A 25,199-nucleotide genomic window follows, 5' to 3' on the forward strand; every position below is an offset into this window, starting at 1 on the left:
GACTGGAGCCCGGGTATTAGCTCGGCCTTCTCCCCGGCCCTCCTCTGGACTCTGATTGACAGGGCGCCGGGCGAGGAGGAGCAGAAGGAGGCCGAGGAGGCGGCGCGGCCCGCAAAGTAGGGGAGGAGGGGCCCGTCTTGGCCAGGCCAGCCAATCAGGGCTCGGGGGCGTGGCCCCGCGCCCTCCTCCCTCCTCCTCCCCGCCCCTCCCCCCTCGCCTCGGCCCCCTCCCCTCTCCTCCTTCTCGTCCTCCTCCTCCTCCCCCTCCTCCCCCTCCTCCTCCTCCTCCTCCTCCTCCTCGCAGGCTGTGGTTTTTCTGTATATGTTTCTGGAGTCCTGAGCCCGAGCTAAACAAAAGCAGGAGGCTGCCGGGGCTGCCGGAGTTTGCCGAGCGCGGAGGAGGAGAGCGCCTGTGCGTTGCCTGCCGCCGCGGCTGGGGGAGATCTGGCGCTGGCAACAGCCCACCCCCTTTGAGCTCGCTCCGGCCCGGAGTGGGGGTGGGGGGCCGCGGGGGGCGGGGGGGAAAGTTTGCATTGCAATCCCCCTGCCTTCCTCTCCTTTCTCCCGATCAATGCCTATTTGCAAAAGGATTAAGCCACAGATTTAAGCGCCGGGAGCCCATTGCTGCCTCGCAAAGGAGACCGGACTGCAAAACCAAAAGCCAGCTCTGATTTCTTTTCGCCAAGTGGGAAGGTGGTTTATTTTTTCTCGCTTTTTTTCGGAGTCAACACCCTTTCCCCAACCAGCCCTTACCCCCACCCTCACCCCGCAACCCCTCCACGCCCCCCACCCCCCGCTCCCCATCCCCCCACCATCCTCCAAAGAGGCAAAGGGATTTTTTTTCTTCTTCTTCTTCTTCTTCTGCTTCTTCTTCTTCTTTTGGTCTTCTTCTCTCCCCTTCCCTGTTTATCCTGCCAAGGATCTGAAGACAGCCTGAAGCATAAAAAGCCTCGGTGCTTCCCGGGAGCCGAGCCGAGGAGCAGAAGAGGAAGCGCCCGGGGCTGCCGCAGCCTTCGGAGATGGACGAGCAGCCCAGGCTGATGCATTCCCACGCTGGGGTCGGGATGGCCGGGCACCCCGGCCTGTCCCAGCACTTGCAGGACGGGGCCGGCGGGACCGAGGGGGAGGGCGGGAGGAAGCAGGACATTGGAGACATCTTACAGCAGATCATGACCATCACAGACCAGAGTTTGGATGAGGCGCAGGCCAGGTGAGATGGAGGCTTTTCTTCTCCTTTTTTTTTTTTTTTTCTTTTTCCTGTGTGTGTGTGTGTGTGTGTTTCTGCCTCTCTCGCGGGGGCAAACAATAGGGACCGAATCCGCGCGGCGCTTCCTTGCTAAATGTTCTTTCTCTAACCGTTTTGACAAGCGAGCGCGGGGCGGAGAAGCAGGATCGGCGGCCGGCGCGTTGTTATCGAAAGTGTGGCGGCCGCGCGGGGCTGGGGCTGTGCAGGGTGCGTGTGTGCGCGTGCGAGCGCGAGGGCAGCGGCCGCCGCAGGGACCCGCACACGCCCAGGCACGCCGAGAGAGCGGCCGGCCCTCCGCGCTGGGCGCCGCTCGCCAAAGTAGGAGGCACAGCACGGTTGTCAAGTTCCCAGCTTCCTGGCCAGGGGCTCCGACGCGTTACAAAATGCAATGTCCCGACAACACTTTTTTTTTTTTTTTTTTTTTTTTTTTTTTGCAAATTGAGTTGCCTCCTTACCTAACTCGGCGACTTTAATTTTCTTTCTCGACTTACCCCTCGGAATAAATTTTTTGTCTTTTCTCCATTCTCTCCTACCCTCTCAGACCGAATCAAAACAAAACAAAAGCAGGATATTTCTTTGTCAGTAGTTGTCAGCTATCCAGAAAATATTTTTGCATTCACTTAATTCTGTTTTCAAAAATAAAAAGAAGAAAAGAAAAGAAAAAAAAAAGCAGCCGCTAATGGAGAAGAATAAAAGACGATTTTGCTTCCAGGCGTATTTGTTAGTTTGGGGAGACTCGGATTTTTAGTTTAACTTTATTGTCTCCTAATTGGAGTCGCTCTGCTGACCTTCCCGGACAGAGACAGCTATACACGGTCCTTTAAAAAGGGGAGAGGGGCCCCAGCATTCAAGCATGCTCTCTTCTCCATGCTCCTTTCTGGACCACTTAGTATGCAACAGAACAGAAATGAAAGCCTGTGTGAATTTCATGTCTTCCAGTACCGTAGGACATGAAGATCTTCATTAAGAACTCCTAATAAAGGAACTGTGTAGCTTCTTAACTTAGTCCACTACCAGGTATACAGCTCTCCTCTCTAGGATTTCACAGTCCATTCCCTTTCAAAATAAAACACAGGCTCAGGGCCACCCCCACTAACTGCTCACCCAAGGCCAAACTCAAAAGCAAGCATTTTAAATATTAAAATGCTACAAATGTCTGTACAATTACCCAGCTGGGTTAAATCTCCACAGTAGTTCTTTTTTTTTTTTTTTTTTTTTTGCTTTGAAAATTTTTTACATGTGTATATAAAATTCTTGTACCTTCAGTGACTTTGTGATGTGGAGAAGATATCATCATATGTGATTTTTGTCCATGGGAAATAGGAATTTGTGTTGAGAAAATGCGAGGAAGCAGCACAGAGCCTAGATGTTGTGAATTGCACTCTTATTTTAGCTACAAGCACATGCAACATGTAAACTCAGAAGTACTGAGGTTCATGGGTGCCTGCAAACTTGGAAAGCTTCAAAGACTTGGGGACTAGTTTATTATTATATTTTTTAAATAGAGAGGGAAAGATTTTTTTTAATAATTGATGCTCTTTCTGAATTTTATTATCTGAAGAAAAGCTATTAGGTATGTTAAATGTAAGATTTCCCCCTGGCACTTCTTTTGAATTGGAGTAGATTTCTGCATTACATTGTTCCAGAAAAAAATCACTCAGATACAGCAATAAACCGGTTTAATATTAAGTTTATGAAGTGGAAGTGGCCAGGAGGAATAGATGCCCCTACTTCTGTGATGTGTAGTCCGTCTCTTTCTTGTGAAACTGAGGGCTCCCCAGAGCTCACTGGGTGCCCCCCTTTTAATGGCTGAGATACTGAGAGAGAGCAGATGCAATTTGGGGTTGGGGAAATTTTCAGTTCTCCCTCTGTAACCCCATTAGTGTGCTGTAGCCATGCAATATTTTCATCTAGCTCTGTGGGAATTTTTGTGTGCATTTGGGCCTGTGTGTTAGAATACAATTAATGAAAACTATTTTAAAAGACCCAGTCTTTCCCACCTTTTTTCACCCCATATGAGAACTGACTTAATGGCACTCAGCCTTCCTTTAGGTTAAACAATATAAAGGGTGTACTTTTTATCTTTTCCTAGTTGCACCTCAGAAATGTATATTTATTGTTTATAAAGTAAACTGTTAGTATTTTAGATACAATGTATGTGTTCATTTTGATACTCTCGAATTTTGAGTTTAGAGTCCCCTGTTACACAGCATATACAACATGCTTCTGATCTCTGTTCTTCAAGAGGATGTGTGTGTATTTTTGTTTTTTCTATTTAACTTTCAAAGGGATTTCAAAACCAGAATTATATGTGTTTTGAGTGCCAGGGGTTTCCAGTTATCTCTGGATATTAATTTTACTTAGTAAACAGAATTCCTTTAACAGTTAGCTGATATGATCAGTATTTTGTTTCCAAAATAGTATCATTCTGTTAAGTGATTCCATAATAAAACAGAAGGAAAGGTATTGTTTTGTTCCTCAAGATCAGTCCGAATACAAACACACGCGCACACACGCGCACACACACAGACACACACCAGGTAAATCACTAATCTAAAAGGCAAAATTGTATTTATTTTTTCCCCAATGGGTGCAAGATCCTAATTGTAAATAATTGAATTTCAACACCTGCAAATAAGCGGTGTGTGCACAAGAGGCGTAATGTGAACACAGAGAAATGAATTTATTCCCCATATGGGTATGTTTGCCCCCTGGCAATGCATTTCCATACTCTTTAACTTGGGGACTGAAATTTTATAAATTGACAGTTCTACTCAGAAGACCTTTCAAGCATCTTGTGTTTATGAGAATACAGGGGCATCTGCGGAATGAATTCGAACACATGGATGAATTAAATTTGAAAACACACAGACCGAGAGGCAGACAGCTCCTAGGCTGTGGTCGTTGCATAGATTATACAAAACTGTTAACCTATGCATTTGGCTTTGCTGTATTCATTGTCCTGGGTAGGATTATTGGTTTAAGAATCGCACTTTGATTAAACTACTTTAAAAAAAAAAAACTGTCCCTAAATGAGCATAATTTAGGTTAGTTCTGTTCTGTAGTTAAATCCCTGCTCTCTCTCTCTGCTAATTAACATTATTTCTTTTTCTACGGCGGGACTCTGTATATTAAGTCATAAAAACAATTGAAGCGTGTCACAGAGTTATGCTGGGTATATAATTTTGGCTAAATGTTCAGATTTGCCCTCCTGTACATCATCAGCAGTTTGATCTTGGGAGTCCACCTAAGCTATCATGTTGTTGTTTTTTCTTGCAGAAAACATGCATTAAACTGCCACAGAATGAAGCCCGCCTTGTTTAATGTGTTGTGTGAAATCAAAGAAAAAACAGGTAGGAATGAGATTCCAACATTTTAGCATTTTCTTTGGCCACTGAATCATTCGACCAGCAGTCTCATGCCTATTTAAATATTACAATTTCAGGATGAAAGTGTTACCAGGATTGATCGCATGTTCAGTAGAAGTCCTTACTTTGACAGTTATTGTCATGGATTATTGGTTTATTTCCCTTAACTCTTTTCCTAGCCTTTTTAAAGCTGGGGCTAAAATACAGTTTCGGAAAGGAAACTTATAGGGTGCTTTACCTTTGCGGAAAAATATGAAAGTAAAAGTCCACTTCCAGAAGGAATATGTTTTGGCCCATATTTTAAACCTTAGTGTTTTTGGAGTTGGGCATGGGGAGGGTAAACTGTGTAAAGTTTCCTTTCCTTTTTCCCTTGTAATTACACAAAGCAGCGGACTAGAGGTTTCTCCACAGAGAGTGCTGTCCAATACCTTTGTAGAAAGCGCTATACAACCTTAGGTTATCGGTATTTGCATGGCCTGTGATTTTATTGCTAGGGGAATCGTTGGTTTAGGAGAGTATACTGCCAGGAGATCACTCCCTCTGTTGTCTTTCTACTTTCTAGACCTCATATCATGGACTAACACACTTATAACACATCCCAGGAGGGCATTTAAATTTTAAAGCAACAATTAAAAAATAGCAGTCATCAATCAGAGGTGTTCTTAAACAACAGATGCTCTGGGAAGGACATTTAGCAACATCCTCTTGTTTGTTTACTTTAATCCTTAATTTTCCAAAGTGGGTAAATCTCTCCCTTGTAAGAAGAAAGAGTTAAGGAGGCAATCTGAAACCAAGGCATAAAGATGAGGGGGTGGTTAGAGAAAGCGGAGCTTCTGCTGGGCTCTGACTTACTGGCTTCAAGGCAGTGCAAAGGACCTGCCATTCTATTTATTTATTTATTTATTTTTTACAACAAGGAGTGTAACAGTCAATAATTCATATCTAAACCATATAAGCAAGGGCATGACATGAATGAAAGTGACAATAAATATGATTGCATGCCCGGTTGATATACATTGATAGTTACACATAAAAGGGGGGGGGGGGGACACAGACAGGCTTTCTTTTTGAGAGCTTTTTCCTTTGCAATAATAAATAGTTTCAAGATGTGACTGTTGATTGAATATGTAATTATTTGGGTCTTGAAATGTAGGTAAAATTAGCGAGCAGCTCCTTTGTTGAACGTTGTTTGTGTTGCTCCTTACGTTTTACACAAAGCACCTGAGTAGTGGTGGTCAGCCCTTTAAGCCTTCCAGGTTGCCTTGTCAGAGCCTTCCCTTATTGCCAAGCTATTAATTGCATTATTTTAGCTGTGAGACACCTTTTAAGAGATTTGTGGATTGTGCTTTCAGATATCAAAAGAGCTTTTTTCAGTTTGTCTCACACTTTTTAGGTTCTTTTTCTATTAGCGCAGAGTAGACCCAAGTGTGTATACATGTTCTTTTCCTCTTTTCTCTTTCTTTCTTTCTTTCTTTCTTTCTTCTCGTTTTCTTCTTTGCTCTCTGATGCTTTTTTAGTTTGAATATTTGGTTTGTTGGAATTTGTTTCTAATACAGTATGAGCTCCTGCTGATCTGTGGCTCGTAAAATGAGGACTCAAAATATAAAGGCATATGTGATCATTTGGACTAAGGAGAATCTATTTTTTTTAAGACACTTTGTAAGGTTTTTGTTGAAAGGAAGCCTGTCAGGACACTTCAATGTACATTGTGGCCAAAGTGTTTAATTCTAGTCTCCTAATTAAAACCTACTGAGGCAGTAGATCAAAGTGGGTGGGTGTGAATGGAGATCCGGTTCAGGTGTGGGTTAAAGAGTTTGCTCCTTGTTCATATTGGCTAAAGCATGATGTTGTGAAGCAATTGCAGTGGTCAAAACAATACTCTGAAGGTTTCATATGTGTCTGGATAACATTTTGTTTTTAAAATTCTGTGTCAACACATTTAATGTTTGGATATATATTTTTTAAATACCTAAGGGTTTTGTGTGCTGTTTCTAGGCTAATTTTTTTTTTAGGAATAGTTTATCAAATAATGTAAATTGAAACAATAAGGATCATTGCCCTATGTCTTATGGGGTAACTGCACACCCCCTCCCCCATCCCAGAATTTTGCATTGAGAGGGCACCTTTGGGTGAAAGCAAAAAAAGATAAGAAGAAAAAAAAGCCTTCTTCCCTTTTCAACTTGTGAGTTGGAAGGACTGAGGGACGGAAGAAACCTCTCCCAGCATGTTGCGTGTTGCATTAAAGGTAGGACTCAACAGTGCTATGTTGAAAAGAACACTTTGATTCTACAGCACGATTGCTCGGTTACTCAGGCTCTGCCCAGTGCTCCTTCTCTGTGCCAGCATAGCTTAAAAAACTTGCAGGCAGTGGATGTGTCTGCAAAGTTGCAGGCACTTTTTTTTTTCCCTCTTGCTACAGAGTTAGTGAAAAGATCTCTTGAGTGATCAGCTCACCTAAGTTCCTTTATTGTTTGGGACTTTTCCTCTTACTTTCAAGCCCCCTGGCATTTCACGAGTGTTTCTCAACTTCCACATCAAGTATTGTTGGGGGACTCCATGGAGGGTGTGTTCTGTGTATTCCTGTTGGAAGTTCACATGTTTGGCTCACCTAGGTAGAGCTCTGGAGAGGGGCTTGCTAATTGCATTCAGTTGCTGCTTTTACTTTTGGTTTTTATTAACGATTTTAGTTGGAAGACTCAAAAGTAAATAGGAAAGCTAGCTAAGTTGTCTCACTAACATTTTGGAACTTAAAAAAAACAACACATGTGCATAAAACCCAAAGTAGGCAGCACCGTGTAAATTACAGTTGATTGATGGGTATTTAAATCAGAAATTACTGTGGGATATTAAAAAAAAAAAAAAAGAACCCATGTGTCTTCTTGCTTCAGAGTGTGGGTTTTTATTTTGATACTTTGTTGCTTTTTAAAAAAATAAATGCCAAGAAAAAAGAATGCTAGCAAATTGCTTGGGTGCCAAAACTCAAGCCACAGCAAGAAAAATCCTTTAAGACATATAGCAATGTGCATTTCAGATGTGGCTTTTATCTGCTGCTTCTTGTGAGAACATAGAGACTTTCAGAGAATTTTGAACCACTTAATATCTCATTTTCTTTTGTTTTTAAGGACCATTCCTTGTCTTCTGATATACTAGCAATTGGCTATGTTACATATATACATCTATATATGGTGGTAATGGAATTGGTGGGGTGGAAGAAAAGGAAAAAAATGAGTCAAACTTACTGCATTTCTTGAAAAGACCTTAAACATACTTTTGAACACTCTTAATTTTTTTTCACTTCCGTGTCAAAGTCATGTGGGTTTAAGAATTGGAAAAACATAAATTAGATATCACTTACTAAGAAGAATATTTATAGATAGCAATGAATAGCTGCAATTGTTGTGAATAGTTTTTAATTTTAGAATTAAATAGCTATAAATGACACTTTTCAGCCAGTTTTCCTCTGCATATTGTCTATACTGAAGTTAAATAACTGGAGGAGGTTAAAAAATTATTTTTTGCTTCTTTAACACCCTTTTGTTCTTTCTTTTTCTCTCTGTGTTCAATTAACACCCCCATCACAGAACTGTAGTGTCTGTGTGTATTTCACGAATGACACCTTCCCTTATTCTTACTTGCTGCTGCTTTTTAATATAGCAGTTATTTTATGAGACTTCTACACTTTTCCTCTCTAAAGCGTTGGAGAATAATTTGTGTGTTCCCATGTGTGTGTGTGTGTGTGCGTGTCTGTATCTATATATATCTGTGTATATGGGGATTAATATGGAGGGAACCCATATATTGCAGAGGAATAATTCTGATAGTATCAGTTGGCCTTGACTAGAATAGGAGCGAAATAACTTTAGACAATTTAGGGCACTTTCTGATTAGATTCTTTTTGGGATAAAGGGCAGGCGTGACTTTTCCTAAAAGCCCTTGTATAGCAGGCAAATGCAAAATGTTTCTTGCTGTTCACAAACAGAATCCTAGAACTCGGTCCTTTTTTTTTTTTTTTTTTTTTTTTTTAATGGTGGAAGGGGCTGAGCAGAGAAAGGGGGATGCACTGAAATGAAGTTTCAAGGCAGATTTCTTTGGTTGCCACCTTTCAGGCTAAGCAGTGTGTTACAGAGGAATAATGTGGTTAATTTCTATTATTTATTATAATCTGGATGCAAGCTGTAGACCTACAATAACATGACTCCGAGAGATCGCAATGTGAGATGAGTTAGAGATGAGAGATGTCCCTTCTCTCTGGTCACTATTGTGTACCTAGTTTCAGAAAAGAGTTCAGGAAAATGCCAGCTTCTGAGAAGCGGAGATGTTGCAATGAGCAGTTCCTCACAGCCACCAGAAGTTAGCTTTTTGGAAACTTGTTGTCATTGATACATATAGTAAGACTATCTGCAGGGCTCCGACAGGGGAGAGAGAGAGACTTGCTTTATGCTGAGGAATCTGGAAGAGGACTTTTGGAGGGTCAAGACCGAGAGAAATGTGAGAAGCTGGAGCTTCAGGGCTTAAGAGTTGAGGTGTGAGCCTGTGCCTCCCAGGCCGGGCTGCAGGCTGCGCTCTGGGCTGACAGGGGGGCGGTACCTGATGTACTTTGCTCCCTGCAGGGGCCAGGCCTTTTCCACTGCTTTAGCTTTGTATTCTGTTGACATTCATGAACTTTCTGTTGTTGTTGTTGTTGTTGGCATAGTTACAAAAATGCCCCCCCCCCACAAACAAGCAAACAAATCCAAACTCTCAATTTTGAGCATATTTAAGTAGGAAAAGCATTTTAATTTAAAGAATAACTCTGGCTTCCTTTAAGACATAGGTTATGTACGTGCCTTAGGAAACTCTCCATAATTTTGGTTTCAAACGTCTTCTGGATGGATGCTGTCATGTTTGAACTTGGTGAGGTGAATCCAAATATACTTTTATTGCTTTTCCTTAAAATGAAAAATCATCTAAAGTACCACATGGTAGAGGCAGTGTCCGGGTCCAGCTTCAAAGATGGTTTTTCCTATTTGCCTATGACTCCACTGATTTGTCTTAACCTGGTTTAGAGGAATATAATAATTCTGCTATCATGCCTGCCCCCTACCCAAAATGGTGTGGTGAGATTTAAGGAATGCAATACTTGATAAATAAGCAGAGGATTAATAAGTTGTTTGCAAGTGCTTTGTGCTCCCTGGGCTATATAAATAAAAGATGCCTTATTTTCTATAACAGTTATCTCAGGATACATATCCCATTCCATTTCTTAGCGTGTTGTTGCATTAACTCTTTCAGGTCAAAGAAACACATATCTTCATCTCTCATGAGTGTTTCTGTGATGGCAATTTTTGTCCCATCTGCCTCTCAGGGCTGTTCCTTCTCAGAACAGGTTGATTCCCAGTGAGGAAATCGCAGCCATAGGATAAGATTGTAAAATCTATCTCCCATTATTGGCCGAATAAGGTCAGAAGTGACTCACCCGAAGGTTCTCTAACCTCTGACAGCTCTCTTTCCACCTCATTTACGGGTAAAAATCAAGACTGTGATGTCTGGAGAATTCACCCTTTTTGGTTTAAGCTATAGTTTTACCTATATCTCCCACTGAAGCTTTTGTCATTAAGTGGGAATTGAGGTGGATGTCTCAAACCCATGCTAGTTCTAGACCTACCACTAAGTAGCTATAAAATCACAGATAAATTGCTTAAATAATTTTAGGAGGAACTGTATTACAGGTTAAGAACTTAGTCTCTAAGTGCAGACTCCCTGTGTGTGCATCCCAGATCTGCTACCTTTTAACTGTGTGGCCCTATACAAGTTCCTAAACCTCTCTCTGCCTCATTTTTCTTATCTATAAAAACCGGAGATCATGGTGGGGCCTATCTTAGAGGGTTGTTTAAATAAGGTAATACATGTAAATTGCTAGGCCTGGCATTGAGTAAATAGTCAATAACTGTTAGCTTTTATTATTCCTGGCTTTGTTTTCTTACATGAAAAAGAGAAGCTTACACCAGATGGTCCCTAAAGACCCAGCCAACTCCAAGACTCTGTGATTCTGTGCTGAAAAGAGACAAAAAAAATGCTGATTTTAAGAATTGCTTTCTTTTGTTTCTCTCACCATTCGCTTAAAGTGAGAATTAGCTGTATCTGACCAAAAGGCTGGGACTAGGTTGGAAGAAGAGGGAAGAAGAAAATGGGTAAGAGCAGAGACAAAGGTTTTTAATTATCCACAAATAGGACAACATCCACCTGAAAAGCTAGACTTGCATATATTAGCAACAGCATTTTTCTTAGCATCAGCAAGTGTGGTCATTGTGCAATCATAGTTAAAAATATTTTCTTTCTGGAAATACATGGACTCATCCATTCAACTTACAGTGCCTCAAAGCAGGAAAAGCAGCCTCAAGTGAGTTGAGGACAACTTGACCTTTTCTGCCTTCCTAATTTCTTTCTTATTTAGGAAAAATACTACCTTTATCATAAGGACAGTCTTGATACATAGCAGACTTTTTCTTTATGTTTTTTATAACTTTCTTGAGTTGTATCTCCTATACCATGAAGTTTACTCACTTAAAGGTTTTTAGTATCTTACAAAGCTCTGCACTGATCACAGTCTGGTTTTTGGATCTTCCCATACCCTCTACACCCAAACCGGGTTCCCCTTATATCAGTCCCTCCTTCCCTCCTTGACTACCACCTGGTAATTGCTCATCTACTTTCTGTTTCTATGAATTTTGCCTATTCTGGGCATTTCACAAATAGAATCATACTACCTATGGCATTGTGAGAGTAGCTTCTCTCACTTAGCATGTTTTAAATGGTCATCCATGCTGTACTGTATATCAGTTCTTTATTCCTTTTTGTGGCCACATAATATTCCATTGTAGTGGATATACCACATTTTGCTTAGGCGTTCATCGTTGCTGAATCATGAGGTTGTCTCCACTTTTTGGTTATTATGAGTAATGCTGCTATGAATATTTGCAGGCAACTGTTGTGTGTGGACATTCCTCTGGATATAGGAGTGCATATGCTGCATCATTAATTTGTGTTTAGATATTGAGGAACTGTGGAGCTTTTTCATCATTGCCGTGTGCATTCCTTTCATTTCCTTTCCTTTTCTTTTCTTTTTTTTTTTTTGGAGGTGTAATTGATACCTCCATACCACAAAAGGAAAGAAAAACCCTGTACATATTTAATGTAAAAAGTTTGATTAGTGCAGCAAGTGCAATCTTAAGTCATATTGTAAATGCCAATAAGTTACTGCCAGGACCCCATTTTTCACCATGTTTGGGACTTTACTTTGTTTTTTGTCTTCTTTGGTCAGTACATATTATAAGAAAAAAGAAACTTGATAAGCTTATTTGACTTGAAAAATGCATAATTAGAACTTATTTTGAAACCTCTCAGAACAATTAGCATTTTAAAGAGAAAGAAAAGCAAGTCAAAGGAATGACTCTCATAGCACTAGAATTTCAGTGATCAGGTTCCTGGAGAAAAAGACACTTTTGAAAAAGATCAGAGAATTTTCTGGATAGCAGTCTAGTATGACAGAGACAGCACATGGACTTCCAGTCAAACCAGCCTAGGTCAGATCTTTGTTGTATAACATTCGTAAGTTATTTGATTTAACAGAGCTTCAGTTTCCTCTTCCGTGTAGTGAAGATAATAATACCTACTATATAGGGTTGCTTTAAAAAGACAGTAATGTAAAGCGCATGGTTGAATGAGTTGCTCAGTGTGTGGCAACTACTGTTATTGTTTTTAAACCACATAGCAAAGTACTGACTACCTCTCTTATCAAATTGGCCTTGTGCAGGTTGGGTTTCTTCCTAACTGCTGAGTAATTTCAGTGGTTCACCAAACTGCTTGCTGACCCCACTTTTATGTTAACTAGGTTTCTGTGTGGGAGAAAAAGGTTTTAGAAAAAGCTCAAAATGCACCTTCACACTCTCACAGCCTCCTCCCATTATCCTGGAGTTCAGGAGAGAACCCAATACAACAGTGGTGTTGCTCAGTGAACACACTGGTAATTTCAAATTCAAAAAAGTAAAAAGAAACCAGGTAGAATTAACTTTACTATACATCTTACTGAACCAAAATGAACTAAAACATTTCCTTCATCTCATCAACATAAAAATCATCAATGAGGCCAGTGCTGTGGCTCACTCGGCTAATCCTCTGCCTGTGACGCCGGCACCCCGGGTTCTAGTCCCGGTTGGGGTGCTGGATTCTGTCCCGGTTACTCTTCTTCCAGTCCAGCTTTCTGCTGTGGCCTGAGAAGGCAGTGGAGGATGGCCCAGGTCCTTGGGTCCTGCACCCGCATGGGAGACCAGGAGGAAGCACCTGGCTCCTGGCTTTGGATCGGGGAAGTGCGCCGGCTGCGGCAGCTATTTGGGGGGTGAACCAACGTTAAAGGAAGACCTTTCTCTCTGTCTCTCTCTCTCTGTCTAACTCTGCCTGTCAAAAAAAAATCATCAATGAATTATTTTACATTTTTTAAAAATTAGATGTTGAAAGTCATCGTGTGTTTCTCATTCCCAACACATCTTGATGTGGACAAGTCATGCTTCGTGTGCTCAGTAGCCACATGGGATGAGTCGCCGCCATATTGGACTACACAGCCGTCAATGGTTGTTTTGGCACAAGTCTTTGTTTTGTTCCTTTTTTTTTGGCAGCGATTTTGCACTCTGAGGAAGACACATGGTTGTTCCCTACTCAGACTTAATCTGGTAGATCTGTAGCAATGGAAATTGGTTCCTGATGGATAGCCATGTTCCAGAATAAAGCATTATCTGAGGCATCTCTTACTGGCACTGCATCCTTTGAGGTCACTACTGGGAGCCAGGATGGGGTGGCTCCCCTACATCACCCAATCTGTTTTTTCTACTTTATTTCCATGACTCCTGATTTTCTGCTTTGTTTCCTTATCCATAGCAGAATCTGAAATGCTTCCTAAAATAGAGTGAGCGGGCTGTCTTCAGTTAGAATACAGTGCAACAAGGATAGAGGACTCCCTGGGGGCCAGGGGAGTGGTGACAAAAGATTTTGCTTGCTAGACCCTGCATGGGGAGTTCTGAGGCCTATTGCTGACTGCTCCCAAGTTAATATGTTATTTTGAGAACACCATTTAACATCCTGGTCTCAGGTTTCCACGTCCATGGAATGGGTGTCTCTATTGTGCCATTAATCTGACCTCATGTTCCTTGGGTCATCAGCCCCAACATGGTCCCTGCCAGGGCCTAGATTCAGGAGGGGAGGCAGGTGGAGCATTTATAAAAGTTCTCTTTCATCATTTGGGCAGTCCTGACTTATCCTAGAGTCCTTGTATCTTCTCTAGACAGTCACATAAAACTGGTTATGGTGGTGTTAAAGCTTCCTCCATCAATCAAGCTGATTGGAGAAGGCACACTGAGAGGGGAAAAATTAGTGGAATTTAAAAAATTTATATTATTGAAGCATTCAGCATCACACTTACAAGACTGGTTGGAGTCCAGTCCCAGGTTAATCCACTTTGTTGACTTCAGGACTGAATGCAAACAATGTTTGCGTAGTATTTTTATACCAATTGAATATTAGACTGGAACTTTAAAAAAATGGGAAGATTTATGGGTGCAAGTGCAGGATGCCTTTTCGAGTTCCTATGGTGGAACCCAAGTTAGGAAGTTTGGCTTTGATTTTCAATCTTGGAATCCTTGGAGTGCCACTTGTTCACCATTTGCTTGCACAGAAATACTGATAACTCGTTTCCCACCTACCTATACGTGAGGTTTCTGGAAACTTAAAAGTGAGGACATTTTTAAAGAGGTGTTTCGGTGTTCCTTAAGAAAGCATGGTCAGTACTTGGGAGGAGAAGGTGTATACATTTGGCTTGCCTCGAGACAAGTTGAGTCTGCCAGTAGTTTAAAGGAATAAATTTACCTGCTGGCCTGTGGCAATAGGGCTTGGGGGGAGGCCCTGAGAGTGTAGTCCCTTTTTTTTTTGTCTGATGGCTTTAGGCCTTTGGAGACCTCCAGTGTTGTTCCTACTGGACAAGAATCTTCCTTATCATGACCATTTTTAGTGGAATGGAAACTTTGCATTTCCCTTTTGTCCCTGACAAAGCCAGCCTTTCAGAGACCCTCCAGGTGAGCCAGGCCTAGTTCTGTGGATAGGCGGGTGTAGACCTTAATTCCTCCCTACTGTATTTGCATGCGGAGGCTCCAGGGCCGGCACCCTGCTTACATTAATAAACATTTAAAAACAAAGAGCGGGCAGCGCTGGCACAGCTGTGCTTTGTGTGGTCTCCTTGCTAGGGTGCCTGTAACCCCCAACCCCTTGCGAGAGAAATGCCTGGTGGAGGTGGTGCTGGGTGCGGAATAGGAAGGCCTGAGATGGAACCACGTAGCGTGCGGAATAAAGTAAAGCGGCTTCGGCCTGAGGCCAATTAAGGGAGAAGGGAAAAGGGGGCGGAAAAAGAGAAAAAGAAAAAGCCCGTAACGCAAACACCCGATTTCAGAGAGTATGTTCGCTCAGAGCGATGGGCAAGAGGGACATCGGAGCTGTTTAGACGGAATTGGAGGAGCAGCATCACAAAATAAACTTTCCGAAGTCAGGCTCCGTGCAGGGGTCGGGTGGCGAACCACATGGCCGTGTGCTGAATCCAGAGGCCCTTTTTAGACCGGCTCCTGATGCCGAGAGAGCTGGGCCTTGGGAGCCGGGCGCCTGGGTCTTGGCGGCAAGACCGGCACAATTAGCTTTTCAAAGCAGAGGCCCAGGGAGGCCGCCAGCCCTCGCAAGTCTGTGGCGGGCTCACGGGCCGCAGCCCTGGGGACACTCCGGAGCGCCCGCCTGCAGCTCGGCCCCCTCGGCCCGCCCGCGCCGCACCGGTCCCCGGGCCTCCGCTGCGCCTGCACCCAGAGGCCGTTCGCTCCAGGAAAGCGCTGTTCTCCAAGCGCCTGGCGCAGGCCACGCGTCTGCTTGCTCCGGCCGCCCGCGCACGGATCAGGAAGCCGGGGCAGGCAGCGGGAGTGCTGTCCCGGGATTTGGCTGGGGAGGGGGGCGCTTGGCCGGTTTTCATTCTTCCCCCTCCTCTTGACACTGGGTCAGTGGCAGGCGATCCGCCCTTGGTCGCGGCCGCAGGCTTGTTCCTATCCCCCCTGCCTCCCAGCTCCTCTCTGACCTCACTGTGGTGGGCAAGGAGGGGACCGCCGCCCCCCGCACCCCAGGGAACCAGCTCTGGAGATGGGCTAGGACGCGCACGGAGCACCCAACTGGCGCCTCTGAGGCAGGGCGTGAGGGCGCTGTCCGCGGGGAGCCGGGCCCAGGGCGCGTCCTGCCTGCACGGCCTGTTCCGCGGGGCCGCCCGAGCGGCGCTTTCCTTTCCGTATGCAAAGTGCCCGTGCTGTGCAGACGTGCGTGGTGGTGGTTTTGCATACAGAAGTGAATTCCAGGAGGCTGCTTGTGAGCACGTGGGTGAGTGTGTGTGTGTGTGTGTGCGCGCGCGCGCGCTCACACACACGCATGTTAATGTGCAGCTCCCTGCTCAGTGGGCGCCGTGTCGGTTCTCTGTCTTCCGTGAGTGTTCCAGTTGTGGCTTTGTGGTATTGAAATGAATGAAATCATGCCATCTGAAGTTACTGCAGAAACCTCCGGTCTCCTCTGTCTCTCAGCTCATCTTCCCCTGGGGAGAGAAGGTTTTAACCCAGAGAGCCTTGATGTACTTTAAACAGCACTGACGTTTGTTTTCCTTCAACTCGGTCTGATTTCTTGAACGCTTGAAGTCTGTGCGGGGCCTTCCAACGCACCTCGTTTCTTCTGCGGCGGTTTGTCTTGTCTTGAACGAACGTGGAAAGGAACTTCAAGCGGCCTTGTTCTAGCCAGTCGTCAGCGAACAGAGTGAGGATTTTGGTAGCTTGCTCCCGCCTGTCGGTGCACAGAAAACTGCCTCCCCTCCCCCACCCAGCCTGCTGGAGCCAGGCAGGAAGGGGCTGTCATCATGCTGCTGCCTGAGCCCTATTCCTTTATTTTTCTTCTTAGAAAGTTACACTAGGAAAGATGTTCTTGATGTGGGATTATTATTCTTAGAGGGATTCTTGAGCTTTTCTCTGACTGCTCGGCTACAGCCTCACCGCTCCTAAGGCAGACCCTCCACAAACTTTATGTTGAATGAATGCTGGAGAGCTGCAAGTCAGGAAGGTTGAATTCCCTCATTACTTGGAAAGTCTATGAATTAATTTCCTCTATAAATTTCCCCCAGCCCCGGCTCTGATCCACCAGCTCCAGAACCAGGCCCATTATGAATTTCACAGGATGATTTCTCATTTCAGGAGCTCCCTGGAGGGGAGAGAATGAAAGGGTTATGCAGGGTGAAAGTTCACTTGCTGCTTTGGACTGTTGTACACGTTGGGCTAAAATATAAAAGCAGCACTAATAATACCAGCAATGGTGATAATGAGGAATAGGAATGATGCTCACTGGGGCACCCCACCCTCCCACTAATCCACGGGGTGTTTTGGATTGGGATGCTTCTAGTCAGTTCCATTTGGGCTCCAGTATTCAAACATGACTGGTTGTCTTGTCAAGATCCCAGCTGAATAAATCTCACCCATGATGTGACCTTGTGAATATGGCCCTTCTTAAGGGGAGGTTACAGAAGCTAAAGTGAAGTGTGCACTGGGTATTTTTGAGCTCTGTCTTTCTGGAGCTGATGAGGAAAAACTCTTGTGCTCTCTAGGGTGACCAGTGTAGAAGTTCAGAGTGGAGTGCCGACCTGGTTGGATTCATTTTTTTGTTGTTGTTTTGCATTTGAGAAGCACCAGTTAACCACTTTCATTTTAGACCTTCTGGGGGCATGTTGAGACTGAAGAATCTGTCTTCTGTTTTGGGGTGTTCATGGCTTTTGTGAATCTTTATGAAGCTTCTCATATATGTGAATGTACTATAAACAGACTGAGGAATGTGAATGTGTGTAATTCGTGGTCCTTACCCTCCAGGAGCTTATGGCCCAGTAGGGGGCCTGAATCATGGTCATGATCATTGTACCATGGGCTGCTGAGCAGCTCCCAAAGCCCTGCACTTGGCTGGACTGTTCCTTAAGGCCAAGGTCATGGCTATGAACTAAATTCATTGCCACTTTGTTTTCTCTGAATCAAAGCATTCTAGTTTTTAAACTTAGGAGGCCCAAGAAATATTGTGTGTTGAGTCCTTGCATGGTCTGCCATTCCCTTTCCTTCTCTTTTGTTCCCTTCCTCCCCTCTGCTGGGACCTACCCACCCCGCCACCCGCCACTCCCCTCCCAAATTGCTATTTGCCAAACTTGTGACCTGAGACCACTTGGCATTTCCCCTGGATGGCTGGAATTTACCACCCGCTGAATAGGCATTCTGTGACATTTGCTCACCTGGGCAGCTTAAGCTACATGGTCTGCAGCTGCCTTGAAGGAGCGCAAAGAAGAAGTGTGAAATTTACCTCTGTGCTCCAGGGTTCTTGCTAGCGCGGAGACAAACAATGATGCCTTCTAGAAGCGGGAATGAATTTTTATCACGGTGCACATATATAGTTATACATCTATATATTCATACACACATTTATTATGTATTCAATAAATGCATGTAGACAATTTGTGCATTATCTGTCATTCTCTAGTCATTATTTTAACAAATTAAATTTTCATGGTTAGCTTCATCTTTCACATTCATCCCCTCCCTCCCCACAGCTCCCCTCTCTCTTCTTCCTCTCCCTCCCTGCTGGTAGAAGACATTGAGTTAACATAATGCTCTTGGAGACCTTGTGCCACTAGACTGCCTGTCTCCTGAAGGTTTATGACACTGCCGGTGACGGCTTTCTCACTGTGGCCTGCCCAGTCCTTCTGCTGGTAAGGAAGTAGCTGCCTGTCTCTTTGGATCAGACTGGTCTAGGAGCTTGTTCAGTCCAGTTACAGGGACAGGCAAGCCCCAGGGGCTTCTCTCACTCTTGGAACTCCCAGACACAAGGTCTGTCTGTCCTGACTGTCAGCAGAGGAATGGAACAGGCGATGTGAATGGTGAAGCTGTTACTTTATACTGGTGTCCTCTAAGGGATGTGAAAGGAAGAGTGCGCTGGGCCCCAGGCCTGGGGAGAGCGGTGGTGGAGCATCCTGAAATGCAGCTTAGCAGACAGTGTCAGCAGGAGTGATGTCCTTACATCGCTGTAGAGCCGAGGATTCTTGTGTCCACACGTAATAATACCAAATGCACATAAAAAAATCTACTTCCTATATGCACAGCTTCTACTGTTACTCCAGTTTCTTAGCTCCAGAAACTGAGACTTTGATGAATTTTCCCAAAGTCAGGCAGCTCTTGCTTGAGAGGCTGAGTGGGGACATGTTTTACTAGGTCAGTTATTTACCAAGTATAGATTTTTTTTTTCTACAAAAATATTCATTCTCATTGAGGGACAGCTTTTCAAGTTGTGATTCTTCCAAGAAAATTTAGTGCAATCCTTCTCAGTTGTCCAAATATCATGTTGTTTGGCTCTGTTATCTCTGGTCCTGTTTCTCAGGTACAGAGACTTATTATGCAATGGCTGCAAATGGCTACAAAATACAGGTAAAGAGGGTAAGTCCGATCTTCTGCTTGGGCCTGTTTCCTGGTTTACATAGGCCTCTGTTTTCTCTTTGGAAACCATCTGATTTCTTTTTAGCAGGGCACCTGACTTATTCTCACAGGTGGGCGAAGGCTTGACCTCGCTCGTTAGATATGTCATCCTTTCTAATTCTTGCTCGGAAGCCCGTGATTGGATGGGATCCTAATACAGGGTACAAGTCTTGTTCTTGGATGCCCTTCCTGGTCCCGCCGTTCTTCCACCAAACCTCCCTGTGCGGCCAGACTCAAGTTCCTGGGCCTTCAGATGATTCTTAGTAGTGCAGGTGGAAGCTCTATTGGTGAGACCTAAAAGTTTTATCCCTGCTGTTACAGAGCCACTGTCCTTAGAATGACACACTGAGCAGCTCCTCTTTTTGATAAATGGGTGTCCTCAGTTTATTTGTTTGGGAGAGAGATCCCTTATTTGGGTTCACTCCCTGAATGTCTGCAATGACAGGGGCTGCGCTAGGCTGAAATCAGGAGCTAGGAGTTCAAGCCACATGGGTGGCATGGACCCAGGTGTTTGAGCCATTGCTGCTGTAGGAAGCTGGAATCAGGAGCTGAGTCAGGACTTGAGCCTAGGCATTATGATCTGGGCATGGGCATGGTGACCACTAGGCCAGCAGACCTCCCTGAGTGGTATCAATTTTGAGGAGGGGACATTCGTTTCCCAAGGAGAGGTGGAGGCCCAGAGAGCAGCCTGATGTTCAGACGACTGCTGGTGATGGGAGCTGTTGCCAGATCTGTTAACCTTCAAATCACCAGAGTGTTAGATGCGAAAGGCGTAAAAAGAATTCAAAGCATGGCCTATGTACATTTATTGTTTAGAAAATAGTCCAATACCCAGAGAACCTTAATAAAGAAAAGAAAATTTTACAAAAAAAAAGTTGAATAAAATTCACCTTTATTTGTAGTACCCTGGCTCAACGTCTGTTTTTCATTTTTTTGTTTTCCTGGTGATTATATATTCTCCTTGTCATTTTCCTATGGCTATAGGAATTTTCCATTTCTTGAGGATGATTACGTATTCAGGGATGAGATTCTCTTCTATTTATAAACAGAACCTGTTATGTATCTTATTTATTTATTGCTTTTTCTCATTTCAAAGAGGAATTCAAACAGCTTACCAAAAAGTACAAGTGATACCAAGGAGATTTATGAAATAAATGGGGAAATTGGAAAAGAAAATTCAGGTAGAGCAATGAAATAAAATGTGAAGGAATGTTAGAGTGTAAAATTACATGCACAAAGTCCTTTCTCACTGTGTACATCCCAACTTTTTGCTAATGAGGTAATAGCTACCTGTCTCTTTGGATCAAACTAGTCGAGGGCCTTATTCACTCCAGATCCTAGAGAAGTTGGTTCTAGATTTAACTCTGTGCCTTCTGGTAGCAAAAGCAAAAGAGGAAACAGGATCATTTTCACATTTCAAAGCATTTAGGCTTCAAGATCACTCAGCTGCTTGAGGATGAACTTCTTTTTTCCTAATACTGGGTCCTGTACCACATTTCTAGTTCCTATTGAGAAGATGCTAAGTGACATGATGGATGTTGTCCTTAACAGCATTTCATATATTTTCTTTTTTTTTGTTTTTGAGATTTGTGTCTGTCAGTCAAACCAGCCTCAGGGATGAGGAGCCAGGTCAGGAGGTGTCTCAAGTCCAAGACTTCATCATCTGGATTCATCCATATGCATGCAATAGCATCTGAAGTTGTTGGGCCTAGATTCTTGCCTAAAACCCCCAGGCAAAGTTTCAACAATGGGGGCAATGGTGGCCTGATTAAAAACCTCTCCTCCACCGGGATTAAAAGCCTCAGCAATAGTCAGAGGGACCCTGGTGGCCCACTAAGTAGACCCAAGGAGCCTGTGACACTCTGGGAAAGAATTTAATTCTTGTTGGAGCACACGCAGAGAATCGGAGGCAGGAAGCCAGCTAGGAGACGGAGCAGAGGGGCTGGTGCTTTCCACAACTCCCTTAAACTAACTTCTTCATCCTCTAGCTTGTAAGCTGGCCAGATGGTGGTGTTATATTTCATATTTTGCCATAGCCCTTTGTACATAACCTCTCCGCAGTACTCACCAGATTTTATGATTATTGCTTTATGATGTCATTCCCTTATTAGACTATGAATTTCTTGAAAGCAGTGATCAGGATTTGTATACCCAATGCACAGTAGATACTCACTTAATATTTTCTGAATCGAAACATTGCTTTATCTGCTTATCCCAAAAGGGGAAGAATCATTTATTAACATTTATTGAGTTCTTGCTACCCTTGACTCAGATTCTCTTGAGTGAGTGCTTAAGGTTTATTGGGCATAAACACATATTTTTTAAAAAGATGTATTCATTTATTTGAAAGACAGAGTTACAGAGAGGCAGAGGCTGAGAGAGAGAGAGAGAGAGAGAGAGAGAGAGGTCTTCCACCCACTGGTTCACTCCCAGATGGCCGCAGTGGCCAGAGCTGCAATGATCCGAAACCAGGAGCCAGGAGCTTCTTCCAGGTCTCCCACACAGGTGCAGGGACCCAAGGACTTGGGCCATCTTCTGCTGTATTCCCAGGCCATTAGCAGGGAGCTGGATCAGAAGCAGAGCAGCTGGGACTTGAACCAGTGCCCATATGGAATGCTGGCACTGGTGTTGTAAGCGGCAGCTTTACCCACTATGCCACAGTGCATATATATATTTTATCTTTTGCGAAATAAGGTAAAAAATTGTCTAAAATATACTCAATACAACTGAGGTCCTTTTAGACTTTAGAACTTTAAGCCAAGAGTGGGAAAAGCCAGAATGACTTGAGGGCATCTGAGAGGGTGGAGAGGGACCATTGTCTTGCAGATTTCCCTTTTCATTTCCTTTCCCTTTTAGGAAAAAGCCTTCTATTCCTTGACTAATTAGCCCTGCCTCCCTGACCCCAGGTCACTGGGCAAGAAGGAATAAGACCCTCTTTCAGTCAACACCTGGCAGCCTAGGCTAGGAAGTGCTGGGGTTTCATTTCTCCTGGGCAGCCAGTGTTGTGGGCGCTGTTGTGATTCCTGGGACTGTAGTTCAGAGAGCAACATGGAACCGAAGCATTGGGGAGGGACAGGAAGAAGATGCTCCCTGAGATGGAAGCAAATAATTTCTGCAGCCGGCTTTCTTCCAGTGTTGTGAATCTTACGTGTTCATCATATACGTACTACCCTCTTGGTTCCCTTTCTCCCTCATTTCTTCCTCTCTTTTCTCCTTACCCCTCCTCTCCTCTCCTCTCCTCTCCTCTCCTCTCCTCTCCTCTCCTCTCCTCTCCTCTCCTCTCCTCTCCTCTCCCTTCCTCTTCTCTCTCCTCTCTCTTCTCCCATTTAAACAGCATTGGCTGGACACATCCTTATGGTTGGCAGAGAGAGAAATGTCCTTGGATGGCTTGCTTCCCTTTGGGAGAAAGAAGAGGAAGCTTCAGGACAGCTTTTGATCTGGTCCTTGAAGGTGACCTCTCTGTGTCACAGAGCTTAACCTGGAACATGGCACAGAATGAAGGAGATTCCAGTTTTCTCTAGGACTGTAAGCTTTCCCTTGCAGATGGCACACTCCTGGTGAGCCATGCCCTGTGCATCCTTTCATACCTAGCACAGCACTTGGTATGTAGGAATATATGTTTATTGGTAGAAGAAAAGAAAGAGAAAAGGAAAGAAGGGAAAGTTGAAAGAGGTAGGCCAGCATCGCGGCTCAATAGGCTAATCCTCCACCTGTGGCGCCAGCACACCGGGTTCTAGTCCCGGTGGGGGTGCCGGATTCTGTCCCGGTTGCCCCTCTTCCAGGCCAGCTCTCTGCTGTAGCCCAGGAGTGCAGTGGAGGATGGCCCAAGTGCTTGGGACCTGCACCCGCATGGGAGACCAGGAGAAGCACCTGGCTCCTGCCTTCGGATCAGCGTGGTGCGCCAGCTGCAGCGCACCAGCCGTGGCGGCCATTGGAGGGTGAACCAACAGTGAAGGAAGACCTTTCTCTCTGTCTCTCTCTCACTGTCCACTCTGCCTGTCAAAAAAAAAAAAAAAAAAAAGAGGCAAGGAAGGGACCAGCTAATTCATCTAAATCTACTGTGCAGTCATAATTTTAGGCTGTTCATTGTAGATTATTCCCATGCTTAGTGCTGTCTACTTCAAGGATGCTAGTTTGTGAATATTATGTGTTCTGATATGATGTGTTGAACAATAGGAGAGAAACACTTTAGATCTGTGGGACCACTTCTCTTAAGTGCTTGGAAAGAGAAAAGTTTCTGGTATGCATCAACTTGTTATTGAATGGGGAAAAGTTCTTAAATAGCTCCTCTGTTTTCAGACTTAAGGTCATAGACTTTGGGGATAGTACTGTGGTGCAGTAGGCTAAGCTTCCCCCTGAAGTGCCAGCATCCCATGGGGCACTGGTTCAAGTCCCATCTGCTCCACTCTCGATCCAGCTCCCTGCTAATGGCCCAGTGGAAAATGGCCCAAGTGCTTGTGGGCCCCTACACCCACAAGGAAGACCCAGAAGAAGTTCCTGGCTCCTGGTTTCAGATCGGCTCACCTCCAGCCATTGCAGCCATTTGGGGAATGGACCAGTGGATGGAAGACCTCTCTGACTTGCCCTCTCACTATCTATAACTCTACCTCTCAAATAAATAAATAAATCATAAAAAAGATCATAGACTTCGAGGTTATGAAGAGCAAGAGGGGCATCTTGGAGTGGCTCGGTTGGGGGTTTGGGAAGTGTGCAAGGAGCACATGATAGAGCCCTGTGAAGACATTGATCCTCAAGTCGGAGAAGCTGGCTAGACACAGCCTTCCCATGGGACAAGTGGAGGTGGGCGTGGCAGCTGCTCTTTATGCCCATCCACTCTTTGGCCTTTCTTTCTCCATCTGCAGAGCCACCTCTTCTTCTCTCCTCTCACCCCACAGTTAGGCTGTCTGCCTGACTTTTGCCCAGCTCTAGAAAATGACACCTGGCCAGCGCCGCAGCTCAATAAGCTAATCTTCCGCCTGCGGCGCCGGCACCCTGGGTTCTAGTCCCGGTTGGGGTGCTGGTTCTGTCCCGGTTGCTCCGCGTCCAGTCCAGCTCTCTGCTGTGGCCTGGAAAGGCAGTGGAGGATGGCCCAAGTGCTTGGGCCCTGCACTCGCATGGGAGACCAGGAGGAAGCACCTGGCTCCTGGCTTCGGATCAGCGAAGTGTGCCGGCCATAGCAGCCATTTAGGGGGTGAACCAACAGAAGGAAGACCTTTCTATCTCTCTCTCTAACTCTGCCTTTCAAAAAAAAAAAAAAAAAAAAGAAAGAAAGAAAAAGAAAATGACACCTCCATCTAATAACAACAGCTCAATAAACCCAAGAAGTGGAAAGGGGGGGGGGGGATTTGTATATTTATCTTTTATTTTTTGAAAGTGGAAAAAGTTATAGAATCTGAGGCAAGGGAAGTAAAAGTATGGGAGGCTCTCTCCACACACCCACAGCCTCCCCCAATCCCTTGCACTGAGAGCTGTGTAATTTAAACTTCTCCCTGGGGAGGAGTAAAGGGAGAATTGTCCCCACCTTCCTCTAATCCCCTCCTCCCTCCCTTGGTGAACATTCCGACTAGGAGTCTGTGATATGTCAAACTTGGCTGTCACTTTTCAGGGTCATTCCCTGGGGACTCCCCTCCCCCATCCCAGGGTGGTGTTAATGTTTCTGAGAGAGGAGTAGTAAGAAGTTCAGATTTCCCTTCAAATTTCCCTCCTCTGTTGGGTCCTTCCTTTGCTTTAGTGGCTTTGTAATGTAGCCTTCTCCTGGGGAGAGGGTCTTGGGCAAAGGTTCTCCCTGTAGGCTTTGATGGGTGGCAGGCATTGAGGACCATACATTTAAATAAAAATATCCTCAAGATTTCCTTTGGCTTGCTTTGGAAATCACTAGAACCTATTCCTTTCCCTGCTTCTTTTATGTGCAGAATCTCAGTGTGTTAAGATTTCTTATCAATGCCCTTCTCAGTAGCCAAGACTCTCATCCTAGGTTGCCTATGCTAGCAGCTAATGC

The 25,199-nt window shown here is 44.5% G+C and overlaps 1 protein-coding gene across 5 annotated transcripts in view; it reads left to right on the forward strand.

The window, feature by feature from the left end:
- The first annotated feature begins 506 nt into the window (after nucleotides 1-506).
- PBX1 (PBX homeobox 1) overlaps nucleotides 507-25,199 on the forward strand; it is a 332,349-nt gene continuing 307,656 nt past the window's right edge. For 4 of the 5 annotated variants that reach the window (XM_062192660.1, XM_062192661.1, XM_062192658.1 and 1 more), the window contains exons 1-2: nucleotides 507-1,209; nucleotides 4,525-4,598. In XM_062192660.1, coding sequence (XP_062048644.1) covers nucleotides 1,019-1,209; nucleotides 4,525-4,598 — 265 coding nt within the window. In that variant the 5' untranslated portion in view covers nucleotides 507-1,018. The remainder of the gene's footprint in view (nucleotides 1,210-4,524; nucleotides 4,599-25,199) is intronic. The other variant, XM_062192659.1, reaches the window with a different exon arrangement.

Source organism: Lepus europaeus, chromosome 5 (genome assembly GCF_033115175.1).
Source record: "Lepus europaeus isolate LE1 chromosome 5, mLepTim1.pri, whole genome shotgun sequence".
Classification (NCBI taxonomy): domain Eukaryota; kingdom Metazoa; phylum Chordata; class Mammalia; order Lagomorpha; family Leporidae; genus Lepus; species Lepus europaeus.